An 18,724-nucleotide genomic window follows, 5' to 3' on the forward strand; every position below is an offset into this window, starting at 1 on the left:
TGGGCTAAAATGTTTTATCCAGCAGACCCAGTAGCCTTACGCGACATACTTTTGTACATTGACTGTGTCCACACTTTCAGGCACCATAAATGGGATAATAAAAACGTTACCGTACTTGACGGCCGTTGGTAAAATAAGCAGCGGTGACGCGGCCGGCATACATTAAAAACTGGTTTTAAAGGGTTCTGTGGGGCTAAAATGTTTTGTCTAACAGACCCAGTAGCCTTACGCGACATACTTTTCTACATGGATTGTGTTCACACTTTCAGGCGCCATAAATGGGATAATAAAACCGTTAAGGCACTTTACGGCCGTTGGTAAAATAAGCAGCGGTGACGCGGCCGTCATAGCCAAAAAATGTGCACCCCTGGTTTGCTTAGTAACAAACTTTGGTCCACATTTCTGCAATCATTGTTCTGTTCCCCCAAAAACAACGTTTGTTTCAGTTTATTTTTATTTTGCTAATTTGAAAAGTAATAATAGTCAGGTTTATCTGAATCTTTGGCAGGTTCTATTCAGCAAATTAGCAGAGCTTGTGGATACATTGGTGAAACCGTAGCACGAGCGTTCCAGTGTACTACCGGTTCCACTTTCTACTCATACTACTCATCGGATAAAAAAACAACATGTACAGTTGTTTGCAGCACCGATGGTTGCAACAACCAACCTACAAGTAAATATGTATTTTGATACAAAAACGTAGATGCGTAAAAAGATAACCCAGAATTCCGACTTTGAGCTTAAGCGTGCCTTTTGTCACAGGCAATCTTAAGGATTATGCGTTTGGTGCATTGAAGGGACTGACTGCAGTAATGCAGCGTTAAACATGAAAGCATTGTGTAATTAAGTGGTGTTTTCGCCTGAAGGTGTACGTCCGAAACTATTGACACGTACAAGATAAAGTAAAAAACAAAACACGTTTTTGATTTTTGTTTCATTATTCATCATTTTCCTTTGCATTGCCAGTATCGATCTTAAGCTGCGTGCAGTGCGATGACGATGGATATACTGACTGCTCTGCTCAACTTACTCCAAAATTTTGCCGGGATACCTCATTTGACCGATGCTCAGCAAGTCGAACAACTTTCTATGATACAAGTAAGGCGGAAATTACTATTGAAGTCGTTTCTAGATGTTTTATACTTGTTTTATAGTAAAGTAATAGACACAAAAAGTCAGATTTGAATTACAGCCCATTTTTAAACCGCAGAGCACTTCCTTTACACACGTTTGAACCCGGCGTTGAAAAAATACTGAAATGTGCACTCTATGTTGTTGGTCGAACTAACACCAATATTTACAGCATCACAGTGTTTCAATACGGATACCGGTCTAATTCGGTATTGCGTCTCTAATAGGCCTGGTGTACCATGAATATTGCTTTGTTCAAATTTTCCATTTTTCTAAAAGCATTACAAACGCTTTACAGATGGTGCTGTAGTTCGAACTTCTGTTTCCCGTGGCTGCAGCCGTTCTTCATCTGTTACCAAGGATGAATGCACTCACTCAACATCAGCCGGTTATTCTCGTAGTGGTTTTGAATATACCCCAAGGCCAGTAGATTCCACTCTTCGTGGTTTCTTCGAATACACCTGCACACGAACTTGTACTACCAACGGTTGCAATACTTTCACACGTAATTTTTTGACCATGTAGTCTTGCATAAAAACAAGGATTTTAAAAATAAAAAAGAACAATTAACAGGCTAACAATTAACAGGATATTTTCTCATTTATTGTAATAGTGGTTTTGGAAGTAATAACGAATTGGCAAATGCTTTTAAATGAAATTTAAGGAAGGTCTATACCTTCATTTGTTTTTACTTGTTTTCGTTGACTGGTTTTGAGCCAGAAACATTTTCTTTCTTATTATCTCTCCTTGAACCAGTTTTATTCAGTGAATATTGACATTAACATGCCTACTATAGAATAAATTGACATAAAAGGCATTTAAACCTGTGGTTACGTATTCAGCTTATTGTAAACCACATAATTTAACAGTTAAAACTTTAATTTCGGTAAAAATATCTTTTTTGTTTCTTCAGCCCAAGAACCTACACTAGGTCCATTATACTGCTGTACAGACCAATCTTGCACTACCAGAATTGGTTGTCTAACTACCCAGAGATATTGTTACTCCAGGGTGGTGTATAGCTCATCCGCTTCTAAAACTCACACCACTAATAATGAAGGTAGGAATATGTAATATTTCAAAACGTTTTTTTTGTTTAACTAAAGTCACGGTTTTAATTTTTTGTTTTGCAGTCCTCCATCATTTGTTCAACTAAAGTCATTTTTCTGGTTGTTTTTGCAGTTCAGGGTTATCAGTCTGTTTCTGATGAACGAGGTTGTTCGGCCACACTTTTAACATCACAATGCACAAATGCCAAATCTAACGATTCTAATGGTGTAGTCACGACTTGCCAAGAAACTTGTCAAACCAACGGATGCAACGATGGATGGCGTAAGTGGGCCTAATTACCACAAGAAAAAGTGTAAAACTTGTTACAAATACTAAAAACGACATTTAGTTTGAAGAAACCAAATTTCTTACATCTAAAAAATCCCTGCTTCAATCAGTTTTGTTGTTGTGTTGTGTCAGCCAAAGGTTTCTATTTAACCCAACATCCAACTTTGCTTTGATTTTAAAACTGCTGTAAAGAAGTACTAATTCCATTTTGATATTATCAACTTAGCAAACAGACCCAAGTGCTTGCAATGCACCAGCCGGCCAGGTGATATAGCATCAGGATCGGACGAATGTCTTTACAATCCTCAACCAGCATCACCATGTCCACACCCATCTTACCAGTTCTGCGTTTATACAAAGCAAGGCAAATCTGATATGTTAACCTGTACGTACAAGTTGGTACCATCATGGAATATTGGCAAATCCTAAATGCTTGGCAAATCCTAAATGTGCTTTTTGTTATATCCGGAGTGCTTTTACTTCTAGTTAGGCGTTGGAAATTTAGCGTGACGAATCGGAGAATCCGAATCCAAAGTATCCGAATCCAAAAGGTCAATTTAATGCGGATATAGGTGGATTCGGTTTTTAATGCGTTTGCGAAGAATTTGTATCACATTATATTTGTTTAGCAGGCTCGTTTTGTAACATTATTAAAACATATACTGTGGCAATAATAATTCACAGAAGTTTCTTTAACACATTCGGTCAAAATAACATTAAATTACATGTGACAAATGTCAGCAACACTAAAAAAAAGTAAAAAAAACACTTATTTTTAGTGTTGCTGACATTTGTCACATGTAATTTAATGTTATTTTGACCTAAGAAAAAAGTAAAAAAAACAAAATAGATTTCGTTATTTTTTTAATTATTCGAGAAAATGTGCCTTTCTAAATTTCTGGTTAACGGTTCATGTTCTTATTAGCTTAACTTGTCGCATCCAAGTGTAGAAAATAATATGATTTAGCATGTTGGATCCGACTATATTCTTTTTGAATAGTGACCCGATTATTCCGATTTTATTTTTCCAACAGATCGGCTTTCCGGTTACCCTTGTAGCATGTCGAGAAGCTGTTCGGAAACTGACATTGGAACAGGGTGTGCGGTTGTCAAGATAGGCGACACTATTTATCAGCAATGCAATAAGACATGCAATTCGGATGGATGCAACCATGGTAAAAATGCTAGCGCTCTATTTTTGAATATCGGAGAAATGAATAGAGGTAGGCGTTTAAAGCACTGATTCTTAATCAATTTAGTGCTGGTACCCCTTAAACAGTCATTATTACTTCGTCAACGTTGACTGATAAAAGCAGAAGCGGTAACTTACCATAAATTAGGAACAGTGTTTGCTGACTATGGGATACTTTAATACTGTAAATTATCCTATACGCATGACAAGGCATTATACAAACTATTAAGGATAGAAAGAAAGTGAACGCGGTTTAACAGGAAGAAAACTGTCTAACGGTTGAAAAACGATGTACAGCCACCCTGTCTGTTACAGAAGTTTCCGCTACAAAAAGTACAATCCAAAGAGCCACTGAAAACTTTCACGTCTGCCTGGGATAACTAGGCTATCCTTTATTTTGGCACTTTTCCTCGTATCTTTTACATTTCATACTTCCTCAGTATGTACACGTAGGCCTAACCGTAGTTAAGTGATTTAAAATATTAGGTTTGAACTAAACCAGAGAACTTTCAAAGAATTAATACGATTTTGTGTTTATAGGAATGGGAGGTTCCAGCAGACCAGTTACAAGCTTGGTGGTACTCTTCTTTACAAGTGTGATGGCTTTTGTTGCTCAATTTATATTTTCTCAATAAGTTTGGGAAAGGTTGCCATGTAATCTTATACAACTTTATCATGCTGTATCTAGTTGAAGTGAGGTGACAAAACTGTTGGCACAAGCATTTTTTCAACCTATTCTTTTTGTGGCCAAATGGCATTATTCTATGAATCACAGCAGAAGTGTTGATGTAAAACAGTGGTTCTCAACCTTTCGTGGACCGTGGCCCCCAAAAAGTAACTTTTTGGCCTCGTGGCCCGCTTCAAGGAACCCTGTAGGACCTGTGGCCCCCTTTAAAATGCAAATGGCAATCTCGTGTTGGAATTCGGTACTAATTTCGGCTTTAAACAGGTCAAATAAACAAGAAACCGTAATCGTGATAAACTTTAATATAGACAAATATGTGAAATATTCGATTAAATTAGGAAATAAAGTAAAAAAGAAAATGGTTTTTAGTGGGTGTTTCTGGTGAATCTACACCCGTGGCTCCCCGGAACACAGCTCGTGGCCATTGGGAAGTCGTGTTGACTACTTTAGCTGTGACAATTCACATCTGATTTAAGTTGGTGTCCATGTCTCTTTTGATGGTCACTGCTCTTTGACGACCATAAAACATAATGCCAATACACTTGTCAAAAGCGTGTTCACTTTATTTAAATCACTTTATAGTTTGTCGATTTTTGGATCTCAAGTCATGTTGTTCGATTACTTGTTATGTACGTAAACATAAATGAATATATTGAAGGGAAATTTATGCGTACTAGATTTTTATTATTAACATTTTCGTTCCTTTACTGTTTTCTATTGCGCATTCGCTCACTGGCGCACACTTTCTTTTTATTTATGAAACAACCTCGTGAGATGTCATTTGATCTTATTCGTGTGGTTATTCGGGTAACATGTGCGGTGCTCTGTTTTGCTTTCCCTTTTATTTTATGTATCGCGATCATTTAACATCTCACGATGTTGGGTAGGGTTTCTTTTTTTGGTGGTCGTTGTTTACCTACCTATATTATTCAACCGGCTGGTATCCACCCATGTTGCCACACCCAGTCGCGTTTCCTTTCGCGCCGCTCGCTTCTCCAGCGAGATCCCCGACTTCTCTGTCATGTGTTACATTGTATACATTAAAATAGAATCACCCAGCTTCTTGCTTGGTAGATGAAGACGACAATTAACTTTATACATAAGTATAAATGACTTGAAGTTTTAATAAATTTGAATCACATGTTACATTAGCGTATTTGCAACCGCTAAGTTTTTGAAGCCGGTTTCTGATCCTGTGGCAGTAGTGTAGTATTTTTTTATACTATATGTAATGTTTTTATGTCCGGTATCAAAATTCATCTTCATTTCACAGATATTTACAATCATGTAAGATAAAACTTGAAGTATGTTTGTAGTGTTCCCAACCAAAGAGAAGAAAGAGTAAAGTGGGAAATTTATAAAAGCAAAATGTAACGTCTGTTCTTTAGTGATTAACTATAAATTTTTCTACAAACAGTGAAAGCGAGTGAAGTCAGAACAGAGGTTAGAATAGATGCTCTATCATGGGCAAATAATGTATGACGTTCGAGAAATTTAAAACTAAATATGAGGTAGGGGACAAAGAATTGAAATGCACAGAACAACACATAATTGTGATCCCATTATACATGGAAGAAGCAAGTAGTCGTGCCAGTACTAACACTGAGGATCCAAGCCAATTTTACAAGAAAGCAAACTAAGAACACTATACTGTACATTTTTATCTGCTTACCGGCCTTAAGGACAAATCTAGCTGCGCAAGAGTTGCTCAAGGGAAGAACAAACTTCAGATACGCATTGCGTTTAGTAATTAAGGTAACCGATTCGGTAGGCGTTGTGGCAAAGTCTAGAGTGTTTTTTACTGGGCTGGAACCAAGTATTTTGAACTGTTGTTTTTTGTGTATTTTAAGCACTTTATATGTTTCGGAAAGCCTACAACGTGGGATAAAGCATGTAAGAAAGTCTAGAATCAAACTTAATGCTATAATGAGAGTTTGTTGGCGTGGTGTGACGACTTTTGATGTCATTTATATTTTAAGCTTTGTTACTGGGGCCACTTTCAGTATCAGTGGCAAATATTTTGCCCTAACCAGGTAAATTGTACAACTAAAATGGGAATAGTTTTTTAGCATTGTTGTTTAGCCGGCAATTCAAGTATTGGATCAGTATCTATTTTGATGATGTTTTCCATTTCAAAACTATGATCGTCAGAAACACAAAAGCATGAGTAGGGTATACACTGTGGTTTTAGCCGTTGCAAGTCGTGTTCTCGTGGTGGATAACTGTGCATGTTAACATTTTAAAGTCTTTTCTTTACTGCCAAACGATTTTTAGGACCCACGTCAACTACGCACCGAAATTACCAATCGAAGAGCTGAAAAACAACATACATATTACGTAATATCTCGGTGAAAAATCGAAAATCTTTGGTAAGAACCATTTAATATTATGAGCATAACGAACAGTGAAGAAATTCTTCAAGGAACTGCTTGAAGTTTAAGTGTTTTTTGGCAATATGAACTAAAATGGAAAAAACGAAGTTCTTTAGGACAATTATGCATGCCCTCTCGGGTTATTCTTGTCAACCGGAGTGAAGATTAGAAGTGACAGTTTCGCACTCAACGAATTTGAGAAAATGTGAAAGGCCTTGATCGCAACAATTTGTAAATTCCCTTCGCAACTTTTACCTTCTGACGTGGGGATACATTAACAACTCTTGTCGGGTATGATTATGCACGTAGAAAAGAAAACAAGCGAATACTTTTCATTTTGTTGTAAAACCATTTGTTTAAAGAAATTGTTTACAGAAATTGTGTTGGATTTTTTGTGGTCTTGATGAATAACTCTCCATAACTTAACAGTTTTTGCAAAAATTGGGACTAACATGTAAGATCACTACATTTACAGTTGATTTTCCCATAGCCAGTATCTGTGAAAGGGAGACCGAGAGAGAGAGAGAGAGAGAGAGAAAGATAAAAAAGAAAGAGAAAGAGAAAAAGAAAGAGGAAGAGAAAGAGGGAGAGAGAAAGAGACATTGTGAGAGAAAGTATGTGTGAGATAAAGGGGTAGATTTTATGGAAGGGGAAAAACGCAACAGCTTGCAAAACGTATAAATACAGAGACAGAGACGAAAATAACTGCTTCCATGGTTTGGAAATACCCGCCAATTCCGTTTCTTGAATACAAGGGTCTCCTGTTACACCTAGTTACATTATTTTACTACATTCCTAGATTAGCCCAGGTTTGCCAAGCTCAGGGGACATAGCCCCAAGCAATCGCATCTTGCAGGGATGGGTTTCTTTTTTTCAGGAATGAACAATAGCGAATAGTAATATCCCGAATTGATATTGGTCTCATATCTTTCGTTTACTCTGTTCATTAATTTTACCCAATACGCTGGAACATTAAAGATTGTAATAAACAAAACAAAAACATACTTTACTACTTTAAGATACTTTACTTGTATATAGGCCTAAAACTTGCGGTTGTAATGGCACTACAATGAGTTTGTTATAAGTGGAAACGTACAATACAATTTCTTTCCTGTTTGGATAACCAACGTAGAACTTGAAACTAAAGCAAAACTTTTACAAGATTTCAAACATATCTACAATGGTTGGTATGTGCGGTTGGAAATCCCATTCCGTTTGACATACGCCAGGACACCTTGTCGCCTATAAAAGCATTTGCTGATATATGTCTGCGAGATTAGATGCGTCTGTAAAAGTTTGTGCAGAATACAAAACAGGCTCTAGGAGTGAGTATCCAACTCGTTGCAACTTGTTTATTTGCATTTTTACAAGCTTGTGTTTTGCATAATGTTTATGCGTGAAATGTACTGTTTATTTTTGTTCAAGCACATAACCTCATGTTTGTGGATACGTTTAAACAAAACGATTTCAATTTATATGACTATTAAACACCTGAGTGCAACAAAAAAAAAAAAAACTGTTTGCAGGCCCCTAATGTATAGCTACTTATAGCAACTGCAGTGAAAGTTCACGATTTGGAAAGTTATTGATTTGTTTGTATAAGACGGGCGAAATACCTTTACATTTCAGAAAACACTTAGTGATTTAGTTTGTCGCTTTATGTATTTTATGTAAATTGAAGTACAAGTAAAGCAATTGCAAACAATATTTATCTTGGAGGCCCTCAATTCGTAACTAACTGAAGCAGTTTTCCTATTGAGGGGTAGAGAATAGTTGTGATTTTAAGAACCGTGTTTTAAAGCGTTTTGCGAAACAAATAATCGAAATTAATACGAGTGTCGAAAAATATATAACCGCCTGACCGCAACTCAAAAAACAATTTAAGTTATAGTGGAATAAGTTCTATTTAAAATCGTGTTTTTAGATATTTTCTTGTAATTTGTTTTTATAGGAATAATACAGTTCCAGCTTGTCAAATACGCATTAGAAATGAATATGGTTTTAGTTTATGTTATGTTGGTTTCTTTCGTTTTTCCCCTAGTACAAGGTAATTTCTTATGTTACTTTGGTACTTATAATTTATGCGTGTATTTTTTGAAAAAAATTTTGAAATGGAAGAAAATTGAGTTTTGAAATTTTAGATAGATTAAATGATGCTAATATGCGTTACAAATTTATTAGTAACGAATAATTTCCATTATTATTGTTTCACAATTTTTCAGGTCGGGTGGACTGCTATGTGTGTCAGGATTCGAACGGGTTTGATGGTTTCAGTCCAAGTCCGTGTTACAACGATTTTATGAGTTTGGCTCAACCTTGCAGTTCGTCTGCAACCTCCTGTCGCCTTGAATTCTTAACTGTAGATGGTAAATGATGGTTTTATCGTAATATCAAGTTCAATTTTTGAATTAATTTTGAAATCAATCAAAAGACTTTCAGGCACTCGTGGATAAAAATGAAAAGATTATTATTTTTTCTTTTTTTTACAACTTTAATTGATAATGTAAAAAACATGGAGGTTGCCGTTTGTGAAATAAGGAACTCTGATTTGGCTGTGAAAGCGAAAAAGTTTTGCATATCTGTTTACGTGTTGCAGACTGGTGCCCATAAATCCTGAGTATTAGCCTACTGGTGCCCATAATATAGCCAAAGTATTTAGTTTACCATTATCTTTGGCGATTCAAAACATAAAATATTATTTATGTTTGCCTAAATCTTTTACAGGCGTAATTCGGCGAATTGAAAGAGGTTGTGGAAGCAGTGGCCAAACTGCGGCACATGCGCTTCAGTGTACTACCAGTCTGAGAACATCCTCCTTTCTCTCTTTCGTTGAACAAACTGGATGTACATTTGTGTGTAGCGCCGATGGTTGCAACAACCAACTAGCAAGTAAATTTTTGCTGGTGTATTTTGTTAAAAAAATTAGTTGCGTGACAGCTAACCCATAATTTAAACTTAAGAACAAAATGTGTACCTATTTGAAGGCACGTGCGTGTGTAACGATGGATTTAGCGGTGCAATGCAGGTTGGTTAAACGTAAAAGTCTTGTGCGATTAGGTAGCGTGTACCTTAACAAATGGCACTTGAAACGAGGGAGTCGACAAGTAACTGAACCCGGACCCGTGAACCGGTTGAACTGTTGAAATCATTAACCCTGAACCAAATGCGAACCGTAAATAACGATTTCCTTTACCCGAACCAGAGTTGTACCCTATAATTCGTTCGGTGTTGAACCTGAACCGGACCATTGAAAATGCATCTTGTATTGATTTTTGTAATCGCCACCACAAACTTTATTGTCCAATTATTGACAATGTACTGAAAAATACTGGAGATAACAGCTACATGGCGTTTAAAATGACGATTTATGATGTGTCGGGCAGCCCATAGCCAACATTTGTTTGGAGTTTGGTGAGGACAAAATGGAATTTAAACCGGTTTAATAAATGCACACCGGTATAAACAAAGCCGAAAAAAGGCTTGTTTTTTACACCTAAATTGGACCCGAACCCTTAGAGTTCCTGCTTGATACAACCTTTTGTTGTAAAAATGTGTTTTTATCTCTGCAGTGCCAGAATCGATTCTAAGCTGCGTGCAGTGCGACGACGCAGTAGCTCCTGGCTGTTCCGCTACACTCAACTCAACAGCCTGGAGCAATTCCGTTTCTGATCAATGCTTTGCGAGCCGAACAACTCTGTATGATGCAAGTAAGGGCCAGATCACACTCAGTTGTTAAAGAAATAACTCATTACAATAGTTACGGGCATTTACAATAAAATCTTGAATTTGAGCAAAAATGAGGCATGATTATGAGACAATTTATTTGTTATTAGTATGAACACGTTGTCATGAAAACCTTAAAGATTTTATTTTTACAATAAATACGAACCGAACTTGTTAAAAAACACGAATAAATGGTTTAATAAACATGTTAGTCAACCGAGTACCAAACAGGCTATAGTATTTGGCAACAAGTAAAATAAATATGTTACGATGCTGAAATGTGCAGCATACAAGGCAGGCAACGGTGCTTGTAATTCAGCTTTCGTTGGTATTACCTTTGATGCCGTGTAGCTCAGTTGGTAGAGGGCCCTGATAACCTCCTGCCGTGGGTTCGAAATCATAATTGGTTGTTTTTTGCCTTTGACTTGCCATATAGAATGCTTGGGAGGCCGGCCTAATTTTACATGGGCCTGATATACTATGATTAATACTTTGCACTCATTTTCTATAACTTTAAATGATTACAAACACTTTGCAGAGGGTGTTGTAGTTCGAACTTTTATAACTCGTAGCTGCAGTCATTCTTCATTTGTTACCAACGAAGAATGCACTTATACAAGTTCAGCAGATTCCACTCTTCGTGGTTTCTTCGAATACACCTGCACACAAACCTGTACTACCAACGGTTGCAATACATTCACACGTAAGTTATTTGAAAAAATATTCATCTTCCAGAGCTCTAGCAAACCATAGGGATTTTATACACAAAAAAGGACCAACGATGTGGAAAAGCAAAAACACGATGTTTCTTTTATGATATGTGGTGTTGTAAGATTTGGATGTAAAACATTAAAAGCAGAAAGCAACGTTTGCGAGCGCTAGGTTAATTTTTCAGTATTTGGAAATGTGCTTTAATTTAGGATTCGTATTGAAAGCTTGATGGTTTGAATATTGTGTCATAGTGACAACGAAAATTACTACCTAAATCCCAGACACAGAACAATTTTTTCTCACTTTTTAATGTGTAGGCCTATTGTGTTTTCTTTAGGTTACAATAATTTAGCAAATGTTTCAACTAATGATATTTAGGGTCTGACGAGGCCTATATAGGTAAAGTAGGCTATATATTCGTTTTCGTTGAACGTTTCGTTGACTGATTTGGTGTCAATTCTTCTTAGTTACGAAACATTTGTTTATAGTTATCACTTTCCGAACCCGTTACATTAAGTAGTCGTTGTTATTAACATGCCCACTATTACACAAACAGATGCCATGAAAGCATTTATATGTGTAGATCTGTATTGTTTACAATATAATTTACCAAATTAAAGTTAATTTTTTGATTACCAGCCCAAGGAACTGCACCAGGTTCATTATACTGCTGCACAGACCGGTTTTGCACTACCAGAACTCGTTGTCCGATTGATCAAGGGTTTTGTTACTCTAAAGTGGTTTATCGCTCCTCCGCTTTCCAAACCGATATCACATACAACGAAGGCAAGATAATTAAATATGGCTCTCTTATGACGTTTTAAAACGGTTTGTTCAACTAAAGTCATTTTTCTGGTTGTTTTTGCAGTTCAGGGTTATCAGTCTGTTTCTGATGAACGAGGTTGTTCGGCCAAACATTTAACATCGCAATGCATATATACCAAATATAATGATTCTAATGGTGTAGTCACGACTTGCCAAGAAACTTGTCAAACGCACGGATGCAACAATGGGTGGCGTAAGTGAGCCCGATTAACACAAAAAATATGCTATAGCTAAAACCTGTGACTTTTTTTGTTCAAAACTGAAAAACACTATTTAGTTTAAAGTAACCAAACTGTTTAGGTGTAAAAAATGCCTATACAATCTGTTTTAATATTATGTTGTGTGAGCAAAAGGTTCTTATTTAACCCAACATCCAACTTTGCTTTGATTTTAAAACTGCTGTAAAGAAGTACTAATTCCATTTTGGTATTATCAACTTAGCAAACAGACCCAAATGCTTGCAATGCATCAGCTCGCTAGGTGATATAGCATCGGGATCGGCCGAATGTCTTTATAATCCTCGGCCAGCATCACTATGTCCACAACCGTATCACCAGTTCTGCGTTGATACGGACCAAGGAAGATCAGGAAGGTTGACCCGTGCGTACAACTATGTAACATTCACAGTGCTGGATTAAGGGTCTCCTGGCCTGTAGGCACGTTTTATAAGTTGCCCGAAAATCAGGGTTGCCAAATAAAAAATTAGAATTATCAGTGTTGCCAAATCATTGCCACAAAGGAAAGTGGCCTAGATTTTTGACTGGCCTGTAGGCACGTGCCTACTTTGCCTAATGGTTAATCCGGCACTGAACATTCACACTAGTTTCGTTAACTCATTGGGGCGAAATAATATGAAATTGCAGTAGCCAACAGAACACAAGAATTCGAGACGTGAAAAAACTGAATAGGATTCGGTATTCTGGATTCGATTTGACTAGTCTAGAATATTGCACTGTTTCAAATTTCTGATTTTTTGTTCATATTCTTTGTAGATGATCAACTTGTCTATTCTAAGTGTAAAAATAACTTAATTCGATTTTATATTTTGGATCCAATTAAATTTTTCTAGAACAGTGTACTATATCAGATTTCTGCGCAACGATTTTGTACTTTTGTAATAGACCGAGTTGCCGATAATCGTAGAGGTTATCCTAGAAGCATGTCGAGAAGCTGTTCGGTCACTGACATTGAAACCCGGTGTGCAAACATCCAGATTGGTAACACCACTTATCAGCAATGCAATAAGACATGCAGTTCGGATGGATGCAACCATGGTAAAGATTTGAGCAGTTCTAGTTTTTTGTAATGGATATTTATCCGTAACTAAAGCTGTGGTTCTTGACCTTTTCTGCACTCGTACCACTTGAACGTTCATTAAGTTTCTTAGGATCAGATAGTGATGGGACAATACCAGGTTTTGAAGCGAGTACCGAGTACGATTACCGAGTACTTAAGTACAGTGTTGTACTTAGTTGTATATCACTGGCTGATTTATTTGCCATGGCCGGGGTACAGGCGTGCACACACACATGCAGAAAAATGTAATCTCCATACGATATCGAAACAATATACGTAACCTAACCGAACTTTTTCCCGATTTTGGGCTGTCCGGAGCAAATATTGGCATAAAGTTGCCTGGATTCTTATGGTGTAAACCGACCTTCGGTATTCGCACGTTGGTATCGAAAACTGAGACAAAATATTTCGATACCGAGTACGAGTATCGATACCACTGAAATCATTCGATACCATCGATGCCGAGTACCGGGTACCCGTCCCATCTAGTATCTTTGGTGTACGTTAACAACGATAGACGCAATTGAGAATTGTGGTGGTAGTTCACTTTAGAAACACAGGGTGAATTCCATCGCGCTTTTGTTATTTGTCCCGTAAGTCGTAGAGACTAAACACATTTACTTTGACTAATTTCTCGCCAACAATAGTCTCATAAAAGGACGTAGAGAAAATGTTTGCATTTATTGTTATAGCGACGAACAAAAGCGAAACAAAGACGCTTAACGTTACCGATAAACGACACAGGGTAAATTCCACCGCGCTGTTGTCATTTGTTACATAAGTCGTAGAGACTAAATACATTTACTTCAGATACTTGGTCCTTCAAAGACGAATAATGGTTTTAAGTATTGATACAATGAGGCATACAATGTTTTATGCTTTGATATGTATGGCTTGGTGGATACGATTATCTTTTGGTCAGACAAATGTCAGCACCACCTTCAGCGATAACCAAACGACTGGTAGGTTTGTTTTGTAAACAGACACAATAGCGATGACAGCTGCTCCACATTAAAGTTCAAAACTGGAAAAGTATTTTATTTTGATATAAAAATGAAATTATGTAAAAACTTGTGAATAATACTATGATAGAAATAATACAATACATCACGGGCCTGCTGTAACTGGAAGTTAACCATAAACCATATCATATTACCAGTAAATTGTCATTATTTTCGTTGCATATTCTGCACGACTGCTATCGATCTGATGTGTGCTCGAGTGGAAAAGACTGACGAAATTGTACATTTGTATTTCATTTTGTAGAGAGATGTTTGTCAAACTTCTGCTGAATCACAAGATTTATTTGTAAGTGGAGTATTTCGTACATCAAACACATTGCTTTAATTGGAAAATTGGCCTTCGTCGGGTCAAAGTTGCCGAGTGTTAAGGCGTTGGACTTAAGTTCCAATGGACAGTTGTCCGCGTGGGTTCGAACCCCACACCCAGTAAATAGTTGTTATTTTTGTTGCATGTTCTGCATGAGTGCCATCGATCTCATGTGTGCTCGAGTGGAAAACCGACGAAATTGTACATTTATCTTACATTTTGTACAGAGATGTTTGTCAAATTTCTGCTGAATGACAACATTTATTTTCAAGTGGAGTATTTCGTACATCAAACACATTGCTTGAATTGGAAAATTGGCCTTTGTCTGGACGAGGTGGCCGAGTGGTTAAGGCGATGGACTGCTAATCCATTGTGCTCTGCACGCGTGGGTTCGAATCCCATCCTCGTCGTATCATCTTTGGCACTCTTTTTGGTTGTTTAATTCTTGCCCTATGTTAAGTTTTGAGAATTCGTGATTGGATTTCGTATTATCATTTGGCCATCAAATTGCCCTTGATCGTCACTGGGTTGGCCGAGTGGTTATGGCGTTGGACTTATGTTCCAATGGACAGTTGTCCGCCTGCGTTCGAACCCCACACCCAGTAAATTGTCATTATTTTCGTTGCATATTCTGCACGACTGCTATCGATCTGATGTGTGCTCGAGTGGAAAAGACTGACGAAATTGTACATTTGTATTTCATTTTGTACTGAGATGTTTGTCAAACTTCTGCTGAATGACAAGATTTATTTGTAAGTGGAGTATTTCGTACATCAAACACATTGCTTTAATTGGAAAATTGGCCTTCGTCGGGTCAAAGTTGCCGAGTGTTAAGGCGTTGGACTTAAGTTCCAATGGACAGTTGTCCGCGTGGGTTCGAACCCCACACCCAGTAAATAGTTGTTATTTTTGTTGCATGTTCTGCATGAGTGCCATCGATCTCATGTGTGCTCGAGTGGAAAACCGACGAAATTGTACATTTATCTTACATTTTGTACAGAGATGTTTGTCAAATTTCTGCTGAATGACAACATTTATTTTCAAGTGGAGTATTTCGTACATCAAACACATTGCTTGAATTGGAAAATTGGCCTTTGTCTGGACGAGGTGGCCGAGTGGTTAAGGCGATGGACTGCTAATCCATTGTGCTCTGCACGCGTGGGTTCGAATCCCATCCTCGTCGTATCATCTTTGGCACTCTTTTTGGTTGTTTAATTCTTGCCCTATGTTAAGTTTTGAGAATTCGTGATTGGATTTCGTATTATCATTGGGCCATCAAATTGCCCTTGATCGTCACTGGGTTGGCCGAGTGGTTAAGGCGTTGGACTTATGTTCCAATGGACAGTTGTCCGCCTGCGTTCGAACCCCACACCCAGTAAATTGTCATTATTTTCGTTGCATATTCTGCACGACTGCTATCGATCTGATGTGTGCTCGAGTGGAAAAGACTGACGAAATTGTACATTTGTATTTCATTTTGTACTGAGATGTTTGTCAAACTTCTGCTGAATGACAAGATTTATTTGTAAGTGGAGTATTTCGTACATCAAACACATTGCTTTAATTGGAAAATTGGCCTTCGTCGGGTCAAAGTTGCCGAGTGTTAAGTCGATGTACTGCTAACCCATTGTGCTCTGCACGCGTGGTTTCGAATCCCATCCTCGTCGTATCAACTTTGGTACTCTTTTTGGTTGTTTAATCTTGCCCTATGTTAAGTTTTGAGAGTTCGTGATTGGATTTTGTATTATCATTTGGCAATCACATCGCCCTTGATCGTCACTGGGTTGGCCGAGTGGTTAAGGCGTTGGACTTAAGTTCCAATGGACAGTTGTCCGCGTGGGTTCGAACCCCACACCCAGTAAATTGTTGTTATTTTTGTTGCATGTTCTGCATGAGTGCTATCGATCTGATGTGTGCTCGAGTGGAAAGCTGACGAAATTGTACATTTATCTTACATTTTGTACAGAGATGTTTGTCAAATTTCTGCTGAATGACAACATTTATTTTCAAGTGGAGTATCTCGTACATCAAACACACTGCTTGAATTGGAAAATTGGCCTTCGTCCGGACGAGGTGGCCGAGTGGTTAAGGCGATAGTCTGCTAATCCATTGTGCTCTGCACGCGTGGGTTCGAATCCAATCCTCGTCGTATCATCTTTGATACTTTTTTTGGTTGTTTAATCTTGCCCTATGTTAAGTTTTGAGAGTTCGTGATTGGATTTCGTATTATCATTGGGCCATCAAATTGCCCTTAATCGTCACTGGGTTGGCCGAGTGGTTAAGGCGTTGGACTTAAGTTCCAATGGACAGTTGTCCGCATGGGTTCGAACCCCACACCCAGTAAAATGTCTTATTTTCGATGCATATTCTGCAACACTGCTATCGATCTGATGTGTGCTCCAGTGGAAAAGACTGACGAAATTGTACATTTGTATTTCATTTTGTACTGAGATGTTTGTCAAACTTCTGCTGAATGACAAGATTTATTTGTAAGTGGAGTATTTCGTACATCAAACACACTGCTTGAATTGGAAAATTGGCCTTCGTCTGGACGAGGTGGCCGAGTGGTTAAGGCGATGGACTGCTAATCCATTGTGCTCTGCACGCGTGGGTTCGAATCCCATCTTTGTCGTTTCATGTTCGGTACTCTTTTTGGTTGTTTAATTCTTGCCCTATGTTAAGTTTTGAGAATTCGTGATTGGATTTCGTATTATCATTAGGCCATCAAATTGCCCTTGATCGTCACTGGGTTGGCCGAGTGGTTAAGGCGTTGGACTTAAGTTCCAATGGACAGTTGTCCGCGTGGGTTCGAACCCCCCACCCAGTAAATTGTTGTTATTTTTGTTGCATATTCTGCATGAGTGCTATCGATCTGATGTGTGCTCGAGTGGAAAACTGACGAAATTGTACATTTATCTTACAGTTTGTACAGAGATGTTTGTCAAATTTCTGCTGAATGACAAGATTTATTTGTAAGTGGAGTATTTCGTACATCAAACACATTGCTTTAATTGGAAAATTGGCCTTCGTCGGGTCAAAGTTGCCGAGTGTTAAGTCGATGTACTGCTAATCCATTGTGCTCTGCACGCGTGGGTTCGAATCCCATCCTCGTCGTATCAACTTTGGTACTCTTTTTGGTTGTTTAATCTGGCCCTATGTTAAGTTTTGAGAGTTCGTGATTGGATTTCGTATTATCATTTGGTAATCAAATTGCCCTTAATCGTCACTGGGTTGGCCGAGTGGTTAAGGCGTTGGACTTAAGTTCCAATGGACAGTTGTCCGCGTGAGTCCGAACCCCACACCAAGTAAACTGTTGTTATTTTCGTTGCATATTCTGCACGACTGCTATCGATCTGATGTGTGCTCGAGTGGAAAACTCACGAAATTGTACATTTGTATTTCATTTTGTACAGAGATGGTTGTCAAATTTCTGCTGAATGACAACATTTATTTTCAAGTGGGGTATTTCGTACATTAACACACTGCTTGAATTGGAAAATTGGCCTTCGTCTGGGCGAGGTGGCCGAGTGGTTAAGGCCATGGACTGCTAATCCATTGTGCTCTGCACGCGTGGGTTCGAATCCCATCCTCGTCGTATCATCTTTGGTACTGTTTTTGGTTGTTAAATCTTGCACTATGTTAAGTTTTAAGAGTTCGTGATTGGATTTCGTATTATCATTTGGCAATCAAATTGCCCTTGATAGTCACTGGGTTGGCCGAGTGGTTAAGGCGTTGGACTTAAGTTCCAATGGACAGTTGTCCGCGTGGGTTCGAACCCAACACCCAGTAAATAGTTGTTATTTTTGTTGCATGTTCTGCATGAGTGCCATCGATCTCATGTGTGCTCGAGTGGAAAACCGACGAAATTGTACATTTATCTTACATTTTGTACAGAGATGTTTGTCAAATTTCTGCTGAATGACAACATTTATTTTCAAGTGGAGTATTTCGTACATCAAACACACTGCTTGAATTGGAAAATTGGCCTTCGTCCGGACGAGGTGGCTGAGTGGTTAAGGCGATGGTCTGCTAATCCATTGTGCTCTGCACGCGTGGGTTCGAATCCAATCCTCGTCGTATCATCTTTGATACTTTTTTTGGTTGTTTAATCTTGCCCTATGT

General features: G+C 38.1%; 2 protein-coding genes, 1 long non-coding RNA gene and 9 other non-coding genes across 12 annotated transcripts; all 12 read left to right on the forward strand.

The window, feature by feature from the left end:
- The first annotated feature begins 246 nt into the window (after positions 1–246).
- On the forward strand, positions 247–2,898 carry LOC145222710 (uncharacterized). Its single transcript, XM_080088889.1, has 8 exons — positions 247–313; positions 509–673; positions 967–1,098; positions 1,430–1,519; positions 1,562–1,636; positions 2,045–2,191; positions 2,314–2,463; positions 2,696–2,898. The coding sequence occupies exons 1-8, from the start codon at positions 247–249 to the stop codon at positions 2,896–2,898; spliced, it is 1,029 nt and encodes a 342-aa protein (XP_079945015.1).
- A 616-nt stretch (positions 2,899–3,514) lies between these two features.
- On the forward strand, positions 3,515–4,376 carry LOC145224493 (uncharacterized). The gene is made up of 2 exons (XR_013859670.1): positions 3,515–3,644; positions 4,202–4,376. It is a non-coding gene; the product is annotated as an uncharacterized LOC145224493 (long non-coding RNA).
- Positions 4,377–5,914: 1,538 nt separating this feature from the next.
- Positions 5,915–13,283, forward strand: LOC145222713 (uncharacterized). Its single transcript, XM_080088892.1, has 10 exons — positions 5,915–5,939; positions 7,194–7,322; positions 8,941–9,084; positions 9,443–9,607; positions 10,288–10,425; positions 10,980–11,144; positions 11,792–11,938; positions 12,021–12,170; positions 12,419–12,577; positions 13,099–13,283. The coding sequence occupies exons 1-10, from the start codon at positions 5,915–5,917 to the stop codon at positions 13,281–13,283; spliced, it is 1,407 nt and encodes a 468-aa protein (XP_079945018.1).
- Positions 13,284–14,930: 1,647 nt separating this feature from the next.
- On the forward strand, positions 14,931–15,012 carry Trnas-gcu (transfer RNA serine (anticodon GCU)). Its single transcript has one exon. It is a non-coding gene; the product is annotated as a tRNA-Ser (tRNA).
- A 112-nt stretch (positions 15,013–15,124) lies between these two features.
- Trnai-uau (transfer RNA isoleucine (anticodon UAU)) lies at positions 15,125–15,207 on the forward strand. Its single transcript has one exon. It is a non-coding gene; the product is annotated as a tRNA-Ile (tRNA).
- A 496-nt stretch (positions 15,208–15,703) lies between these two features.
- Trnas-gcu (transfer RNA serine (anticodon GCU)) lies at positions 15,704–15,785 on the forward strand. Its single transcript has one exon. It is a non-coding gene; the product is annotated as a tRNA-Ser (tRNA).
- A 112-nt stretch (positions 15,786–15,897) lies between these two features.
- On the forward strand, positions 15,898–15,980 carry Trnai-uau (transfer RNA isoleucine (anticodon UAU)). Its single transcript has one exon. It is a non-coding gene; the product is annotated as a tRNA-Ile (tRNA).
- Positions 15,981–16,380: 400 nt separating this feature from the next.
- Trnal-uaa (transfer RNA leucine (anticodon UAA)) lies at positions 16,381–16,463 on the forward strand. Its single transcript has one exon. It is a non-coding gene; the product is annotated as a tRNA-Leu (tRNA).
- Positions 16,464–16,862: 399 nt separating this feature from the next.
- Positions 16,863–16,945, forward strand: Trnal-uaa (transfer RNA leucine (anticodon UAA)). Its single transcript has one exon. It is a non-coding gene; the product is annotated as a tRNA-Leu (tRNA).
- A 207-nt stretch (positions 16,946–17,152) lies between these two features.
- On the forward strand, positions 17,153–17,234 carry Trnas-gcu (transfer RNA serine (anticodon GCU)). Its single transcript has one exon. It is a non-coding gene; the product is annotated as a tRNA-Ser (tRNA).
- Positions 17,235–17,346: 112 nt separating this feature from the next.
- Positions 17,347–17,429, forward strand: Trnal-uaa (transfer RNA leucine (anticodon UAA)). The gene has a single exon. It is a non-coding gene; the product is annotated as a tRNA-Leu (tRNA).
- A 686-nt stretch (positions 17,430–18,115) lies between these two features.
- Positions 18,116–18,197, forward strand: Trnas-gcu (transfer RNA serine (anticodon GCU)). Its single transcript has one exon. It is a non-coding gene; the product is annotated as a tRNA-Ser (tRNA).
- The last annotated feature ends 527 nt before the right edge of the window (positions 18,198–18,724 follow it).

The sequence above is a fragment of the Phallusia mammillata genome, chromosome 4, assembly GCF_965637545.1.
Source record: "Phallusia mammillata chromosome 4, kaPhaMamm4.hap1.1, whole genome shotgun sequence".
Classification (NCBI taxonomy): domain Eukaryota; kingdom Metazoa; phylum Chordata; class Ascidiacea; order Phlebobranchia; family Ascidiidae; genus Phallusia; species Phallusia mammillata.

Bases quoted from the DNA above. Each gene is read 5' to 3' on its own strand.
- LOC145222710 (XM_080088889.1), top strand. From the start codon at position 247: ATGGATTGTGTTCACACTTTCAGGCGCCATAAATGGGATAATAAAACC. The intron at 1,520-1,561 runs GTTATTCTCGTA...CAAGGCCAGTAG, and splicing joins CACTCACTCAACATCAGCCG to ATTCCACTCTTCGTGGTTTC. The intron at 2,464-2,695 runs GTAAGTGGGCCT...TTATCAACTTAG, and splicing joins CGGATGCAACGATGGATGGC to CAAACAGACCCAAGTGCTTG.
- LOC145222713 (XM_080088892.1), top strand. From the start codon at position 5,915: ATGGAAGAAGCAAGTAGTCGTGCCA. The intron at 11,145-11,791 runs GTAAGTTATTTG...TTTGATTACCAG, and splicing joins CGGTTGCAATACATTCACAC to CCCAAGGAACTGCACCAGGT. The intron at 12,171-12,418 runs GTAAGTGAGCCC...TTATCAACTTAG, and splicing joins CGGATGCAACAATGGGTGGC to CAAACAGACCCAAATGCTTG.